Source organism: Notothenia coriiceps, unplaced genomic scaffold (assembly GCF_000735185.1).
Source record: "Notothenia coriiceps isolate Sejong01 unplaced genomic scaffold, NC01 NC01_scaffold00037246, whole genome shotgun sequence".
Lineage (NCBI taxonomy): Eukaryota > Metazoa > Chordata > Actinopteri > Perciformes > Nototheniidae > Notothenia > Notothenia coriiceps.
The window spans coordinates 13,713,384-13,721,727 of NW_011369947.1; the positions used below are offsets into that span (position 1 = coordinate 13,713,384).

General features: G+C 44.5%; 1 protein-coding gene across 1 annotated transcript in view; it reads left to right on the forward strand.

Annotated features, from left to right (window-relative positions):
• Positions 1–7,103, forward strand: part of LOC104966451 (extracellular sulfatase Sulf-2) — a 48,791-nt gene extending 41,688 nt beyond the window's left edge. Inside the window, exons 9-15 of the mRNA XM_010795637.1 lie at positions 2,398–2,523; positions 3,976–4,145; positions 5,575–5,725; positions 6,032–6,207; positions 6,326–6,454; positions 6,778–6,834; positions 6,935–7,103. Of these exons, the coding sequence (XP_010793939.1) occupies positions 2,398–2,523; positions 3,976–4,145; positions 5,575–5,725; positions 6,032–6,207; positions 6,326–6,454; positions 6,778–6,834; positions 6,935–7,103 (978 nt within the window). The remainder of the gene's footprint in view (positions 1–2,397; positions 2,524–3,975; positions 4,146–5,574; positions 5,726–6,031; positions 6,208–6,325; positions 6,455–6,777; positions 6,835–6,934) is intronic.
• The last annotated feature ends 1,241 nt before the right edge of the window (positions 7,104–8,344 follow it).

The following is an 8,344-nucleotide window of genomic DNA, read 5'->3' on the forward strand; positions in this document are numbered from 1 at the left end:
CTAACTTATCTCGTCAGGACTAAATAGACAAACAAATTCGCTTTGGGCGTATCTGTCCTCGTAATCAACTTGCGAATACACAATGGACTCAGCAAAGAAAAGCTTAATGTTAGGAGTTATTTGCTGAATGTAATAGGCAATGAACATGGATGAACAGTAGTAAACTATATAAGTCAAACAACACTTGTTTCTAATTGGTTTATTTTGTATAACCCTGCAGTCTTTCAATTTGGCTTTTATGAGTATAGTAGTTAAGGCTGCGAGTCCGGAATAGTGGAGGTACACTGCCTCGGGTTTATAAAGCAGTATTTCAGTTGCACGGATAAATCAGGGGGTTTACTGCTTAAATGAGGAAGAGCTAGTGGGAACTAATAGGATGTATTTAAATTTGGGTGAACTGCTGTAAAGAGTAATTATAAAAAAGCTCCATTTAACACGTATTTGGCTCTAATGTATGTTAAACTACAACAAGGAGAGCAAGAAATTGCACGTTCTGGCTGCGTGTAGAGGCAGTTTTATTGCCCTTGGATATTTGCCGCATTAGCATTCACAGTCCTGTTTTTTAAAGCGCTTTATCACAAGGTATTCTTTGAAGTTGTCTACTCCTTTTAGATTCAGAAACAGGTTTTCACTTCTGCTCATTGACCCTGTCCGTCACCCCCGTCCTCCCCTCCTGTTCTGTCCCTTCACCTCGCGCCCCCCAACCTCCTCCCACCCTCATATCCAACCTCACCCTCTCAGGGGGAGGTGAGTCCTTGTGGCTGGCCCCGGGCCCAGGACCATTAGCCCCAGCTTGCAGCCATGTGCTCATCACCCAGAATCATTACGGACCCAGGCAATGACACCACTCTAAGCATCATTAATGATTGATTAAGAGCCTGAGCTCAGCCCAGAACGGGTGCATTTGTCGCTGAACAGCACCCTGTAATTGGCTGTGCAAGGCTCTGCATCTGCTATTTTCCCCGATGTTTAGTGTGTGTGTATTTTTTTCTTATCAATTATGTGTCTTATCCCTCAAGGTTGAGGGTCGCAGACTCCTTTGAGTGAAACGAAGGACGCGGAGGCGACTGCAGGGAAGCGCGATGGCCGGGCGGTGGGCTCTCCGGCCCTCTCCTAATTTCACCGCTGTCTTCTTGTCCTGGTGGGAATTCTACCTGTGAACCAGGCTCTGGCTCACTTGTCTGGGTAATCTCGCCTGAGGTCGCGCCTGCAGAGGGATCTCGCCACTTCCGCAACATCCATCCCAACATCATCCTCATTCCCCCCCCCCTCACCGATGACAGCGCACAATTAGAACTCGGGTGAGACGCATTTTCCTCATGAATGCCCCTTCTGTTGTTTACCCTGTGCTCGTCTGCCGCCTCTCTTTTGCTTTGTGTCCATGTCCCATGGGTATGGGTTATTCTGCGAATGTGTACCAACAGCATCAGCAAAGGGAAAGCAGCTAATGCTGCTCTTGGGCACCATAACAGCTGGCCCACTCCAAGTCATGTGCCGCTTTGCCAATCCTCCACTGCGCATGAAATGAGGGCAGCTAATGCTCCATTGTCCGGGGTGCCAAACCCTAGCCATCTCCCACGCCATCCCGCTAAGTCCTTTAAGCGCGTATTGGGAATGAGTGGCTGCCATAATGTCCTCTGTGACATCTTTTGTCTCCTGTGATGCCAGTGAGAAGGCTCCCATGAAAAGCAGGAATTTATTGTGTCAAGCATCTGTTTTCCCAAATGAATCACCATCAGCCTGAAAGCTTTTAGTACACAGGGAATCTCAGAATAGGTTAACTTTACCAAAAAGATTTATTCCCTCATCTCACTTTCTCTCATTCCTTTTATTTAAGAAATGCTGTTTACCCCGCTGTGACTTATATTTTATTTTTCACTCTCTGTTTCCCCTTTTAATCTTGTTCCAACTGTTTTTATATCCCCCTGGGTCCCTTTCACTTCACTCCTTGGCCTCTCACCTCCTCACCCTTTTTTATAACCTCTCCCCTTTTATCTTCTTCTCCCTCTCTTTTTCCCTCCCAGGTCAAATGCAGGCCATGAACAAAACTCGGCAGTCATGGAAAAGGGCGGCACGCAATTTCTCCAACGCTTTCTCCACAACGCCATTGTGCCTGCCGCGTCGCGCTCATCCATCCTGACGGGAAAATAACGGCACACAATCACGCACCCACACCTACACCAACAAAAAGAAACTGCTCCTCCGCCCTCGTGGCAGCTCCCACAGCGCACTTCGCCGTGCATTCTCAATAACCTCTGGCTACAGGACAGGTGAAGCACCGCCGAGTCTGCACATGGAAGTGGAGGTAGATTTAAACGGGTAACTGAGCTCGACGACAAAGATTAAACCATACTGCCTCCCGTTCCTCTCAGCCTTCCTTGGAAATATCTGAATTAGTACAAGGCTCCCTATGTGCCCCCCTGGCTGGAAGGATGGGTAAGCACTGGTGAAGAACTCCGTTTCTACAACTACACCCTCTGCAGGAACGGAGTACGAGAGAAACACAGCGGTGACTACTCAAAGGTAATTATACATTTCACATGAGAGATGTCACCACGAGACAGGAAATGCCTAACTTGAAACTAAAGTAGTTAATTTTTGAGTATTTTTGATTGCCTTTAAAAGAGATCTTTACATTTAAGCTGGTAACATTAGGAAACATATGTAACAACTTTACAAAGCATCAGAAGGCTTGATAAATGACAATGTTTGTCTCTGCAATAAGCTTACCACTTCAATGCCTTAAAGGACCTATTATGCTTTTTGGGGGTTTTCCCTTTTTCTGTTTATGTGTTTGTATATATAGGAATTTTGTGTGCAGTAAATAGCCGGTAACCGGCTAAAATCCCAAAGGTCCCCCAGAGGGAGTTTCTCTCCACAACAGCTCCCCCCCCTGCTGAAACGCCTCCATTGGGGTACTTTCCAGTATAAGTTCCGATATAGTTCAGAAAAGTTCGTTCAACAACCAAAAAATCCAGACATGAATAGTTTATGAGAACCTTTCCACCCCATTTCAGTCCTGCTAGAGAGCAGATACTTTGTTGGGAGAAAAAGGTTCCCATTTCTGATTGGCTGGGCGGATTTGTCAAACACGCCCCGTAAAACTCCCAAAAGTTATTGTGAAGCCGCCATTTTATGTTCCTCGCATTAGCATTATTAGCATTAGCCAGCGGCAACAACGCAAAAGAGACTAACTTTATTGACAACACAAAATAAAACCATGGGGCGGTGGAGAATGAGGACGGTGTCGGCGTTCTGGCGGATTTACTCGGAAAGGCTTCCAGTAGAACTGCTGCGAGTCCCAGCAGCTTCTACTGAAGCCAGTCCCCAACTCCGGGGGACTCCCGGCCGGGGACGATCGGGGGTCAGTATACGCCGTGAAGTTGTTTGCGGCCTGCCAGTAAACCCAAAGCAGAAGAAGAAGAAGAAGTGACGTCAGTGGCTTCATTTGCCTAACCCTCCCTCAGGGACTTATTCCGGTGTGAACGCGATCTGCTCTTTAGTTCATCAGGACTAAAGAGTTCTGATGAACTAAGTTCTGATGAACTAAGTACGGCAAAGTACTTGGTGTGAAAGCGCCTCTTGGTTTACTTCCGTAACATAATAACATCAGCATGTAACAATTGCGCTTCTATTGGCTAGCACTCCAACACAATGTAAGTGATAGGGGCGGGACATCTAACCGGTTGACCAATCCCAACAGAGCCTGCCGTCTAACTAATCTAGACTGGGTTCTGGTTTCAGACCTGCTGCAGCACAGGCAGTATGAGAACAATTAAAAGCCTTTTTGAAGATTTAAGCATCTAAACATGTTACAGTAGAGGCACAAAATACAAATATAAAACCTGGACATGTGCACAATAGGGCCCCTTTAAGATATATAGTTAAACAGTAGTGCCTTAGTGAGTAATGGGCACTGAAGGGCTTTAAATCACCCACTGAGTTCCTGATGGACAACGTCTGCTCTCTCCACAGGACTATCTGACAGACATCATTACCAACGACAGCGTCAACTACTTCCGCATGTCTAAGAAGATGTATCCCCATCGTCCTGTCATGATGGTGCTGAGCCATGTTGCTCCTCACGGTCCAGAGGACTCGGCCCCGCAGTACAGCACCGCCTTCCCCAACGCATCACAGCACATGTAAGAAAATGCTTTAAAATCAGCGACATCCAACCAATCCGAGAGTACTCCAAATGTTTTGGGAGACTACTGATTTGGGTCGTATTAAACAAAGCAGTCGGACACAATGGCCATTTTTTTTTTTACATTTTCACATCCACAGCTATTTGCTCGCATGACTCATCCACACACTTCCTTCTCATTTGACCCAGAACGACACAAATTCCATAATCTCAGCTCGATCTTATCTCTCACCGCCTGCAGTGTGCTCTTGGCAGCTGAGCCCTCTCCACTCACTGCCAGCACTTTGCTCCAGTTTATTTGGCTGTGTGTTGTTCACATTAGTGCTACCCCTGTAATGAGTCGGGCTAATTTGCACCACTTTGTCAGCAGTGATCAAAGAGGCATGAATGATGTATGTTTAATGCATAGGTAATGATATTGGGCGTACACAAAAACATTTGATCCTTTGTCCTACTGGCCCCCTAGGTTTCTGATTGGCTGTCTTGTGCCGCTTGCTAATAGCGGGGCTGATATTGGCCTCCAGAGACAGATCCAAGGCCAGTAATGAGACTGCTATTTCTGCCCCCTCCCTCCAAACCCACTAACACCCTTCTCCTGCTTCATATAATCCCCTCCAGCATCATTAACCTCTGCCACGCAGGCCCTAACACACCGAATATTGTAAAATTCAGCCCCAGTGTCTTTGTACAAACTTTTAATTGCTCTTTCTCCATAAATTTGCTTCCCCCTCGGGCAGTGTAAGCACTTCCGTGGCTATTTTTCTCACCCCATCTCCATCTGCCCTTATCAAGCAAATGAAGAGAGAGGCAGTAAAAGTGCTCACTCTTCTGGTGATAAACCTTCTCCTCACCTTGGCTCCTCGCAGGGACGTCTTTACACTGAATTAGAGCTGCCACTGTGGGCCAAGCTGTGAGACATTAGCATTTCTTAAAGTCAAATCGATACACATTAAACGTTAAATATCTTTTCTTCAAGGATCCCATTAGCTATTTAGGAGTGTTTATTCTCAAATAATTAAAGTTCCATTTGGCTCGGAGTTCATTATTGATCAGACCGTGCTCAATGTACAGGCCTATCGATTGCAGCGCTTTGCATTTCACAAGGTTTCTGTAACTTCCATTTTAGCTTTGTAGTTTTACTGATACTTTAGAAAGAAACGAATAGGACACATAAGCAGACGCAGGCGGTGAACATTGCTGTAAAAACACTGGTAAACTTTCAATAATTTAAATCTATAGAAAATGAAAATCGCATGTGTAAAGATGGGAGAAAAAGCAAACTTATGTGGGGCTACTGTGACATACTGAAATGAGGGCTGTGCTTTATGTATCCTTAGGGATTTAAAAGAAGCACTAAAAATGTAACTTTATTTCCCAGCGCAGTGAGTTCTTCGTGGTTTAGTTTAAAGTTTTTCTGCCTCCTTCAGAACTCCAAGCTACAACTACGCCCCGAACCTCGACAAACACTGGATCCTCCGCTACACTGGAGCCATGAAGCCCGTCCACATGCAGTTCACCAACATGCTGCAGCGCCGCAGGATGCAGACCCTGCTGTCTGTGGACGACAGTGTGGAGAAGGTAGCTAAAGCACACTGATACAGTATATGCTTACACACACACACACACACACACACACACACACACACACACACACACACACACACACACACACACACACACACACACACACACATTTATTCTGAAAGTCTCAAGTCCTGGGAGATCTGTGCCTGTTCTGACTGCGGCTGTATAATGTATTCACTGACACACTTGGTAAATTGTTCAATCTCTATTTCTTGGAACTGGCACAGGAGACTTTTTAAACATCGAGTAAAACTTTTCCACACAGTGTGAAACTTAAATGAATTCTATCCTCCTCCGTAGCTGTACAACATGTTGGTGGAGACGGGGGAGCTGGACAACACCTACGTCATTTACACCTCAGACCACGGCTACCATATCGGCCAGTTTGGTCTGGTGAAGGGCAAATCTATGCCTTATGAGTTCGATATCCGCGTTCCCTTCTACGTACGAGGACCTAATGTGGAGCAAGGTGCCATGTGAGTGACACAGACTCTTACTTTCATGTTATTAATTCATTATTCTGATGTCTAGATGCTGTTTTTCAATATTATTTATGTTAAATTACATTCTTCAACCATTCTTGCTTCCCTGCAGAAATCCTCAAATAGTATTAAACGTCGACTTGGCGCCGACTATGCTGGACATGGCTGGTGTTGATATCCCTGCAGAAATGGACGGAAAATCTATCCTCAAGCTGCTGGACACAGACAGGCCAGTCAACAGGTGACACAACAGTTACTTTACTCAGTGTGCTGGCATTTACAGACAATTCAAGAAGGGTATTCATAATGCTGCAGATTAAATGGAAATATGCCAAAAAGAAATTTTCCCGGACTTTGTAGAGTTTTAGTACTAAAGTTGAACTTTCTGTTCTTGATGTTTTTTTGGACACGATGACATCTACAACCCAAATATGAATGTGGAACGCCACATTCCTTTCAGCACTGCGCTCGGATGACATTTTAAAACGAAATGCGAGTTTGTTCAGGGCAAATATCACTGAGTGGTCTGACAGGGTTTTCATTTTCTTTTCACTCACTTTCCAGGTTCCAGGTGAACAAGAAGAGTAAACCATGGAGAGATTCTTTCCTGGTGGAGAGAGGGTATGTTTTATTGATTGACCTTTCGCAGGACATGTTCTCAGTCTCGACTCTTACTTGTCTTTCTGTCGGTTGAAAATAAATAATTTCCTGTACTTTTCAGGAAGCTTCCACACAAGAGACCTGATGGGAAGGAAATGGCCCAGGAGCAGAATTTCTTGCCTAAATACCAGCGTGTGAAGGACCTGTGCCAGAAGACAGAGTACCAGACGTCCTGCCAGCAGCCAGGACAGGTACCTGACCGGCAGGAGCTCAGAAAGAGAGCTTTTTAAAGATTCAGGGATACAACGTGGAGTGTAGCTCATACAGGGGATCATTTGAAATCTTGTTTGACAATTTACTGAGTATAATATGCAGTCATTGCGCTCTCAGGGTTCAATTTGACATCAAAGTCTCTTTTTAATCCTCCAGAATGAAGTGTGCAGATGTGTGTTAAAAGCCTTCTGATTTTTTATAAAAAAGAGAAAGACTCTCAAATTAGATCATTTTAATAATGTTGATCTGGAACATTTCTTGCATTTTCATAGCACTGTCTGTGTGTTGTAATTTGAGCACAACGATGCTAAGAACCATTCAAACAGATCTTTTTCAAGTGCGGTTTGAGGTACATACCCATAGTTAGTTTATTACCTGCAGTAGATTGTGGCCAGCATACACCTGGTCTGGAGAAACAAACATGATTACCATCAAGGACTGTACAGCTGTGGATGGGGGCAACTGCTAAATATATTTTAGCCACCAAAGCTGCAGACTGATGGGGAACTGAAGAAGTGCTTTTTTGCTTTTTTATGACTCTTTTCTTTGTGTTATTGTATGACTTTGGTGGACACAAACTAACCATTTAAAGGTGGGGTAGGTAATTCACTTCAGAAACACTTGTTGTTATATTCCATGGAATGCTCTTAACATCCCGATAGCAATGAATACATTAAATGCTTTGACAATAAATACATAAACAAAATGTCATCTGTGGAAGCCGTGGCGCTGTCAAAAGCACGACCAATCATCTGAGCCGGCCCGGCTAAAATAACTGGATGGCCTACCTTCCTGTCAGCCTTCGTGCACAAACTTATCTCGTGCCCTCATTGGTCATGTGTGCGTCCGTGTGTGTTGGAGGAGGGGCTCTGTAAGGAAGTCTGAAAGAAGGGGCAGATTTCCCGGTTGTGTATTTTCAAATTCTAGCGCACTCGAGCTGGTTTCTCCATTCTTACCGTGTTAGAGTTTTTCATGTAAGTAATAGTATGCGATTATGTGCAATTGGGGTAGCCCCGTCAAGTTGGGCAGTACCCGACTATTGCTTACAGCGACTATTCGTTGTTGATAAAAATCTCTTCACTGCACCATATAAAACTCCAGTTTACTATGTTACCACAACACGGTTTATAACAAGGGTTTGTAATCTGAAAATTTACACAAAACAGTTGAATTTGGAGTTACCGTGAATGTTGCATCTGAAGTTATTTGTCTTAATTCGAAAAATCTACCGTCTCGAAAACAAAAATAGGAATTTCCA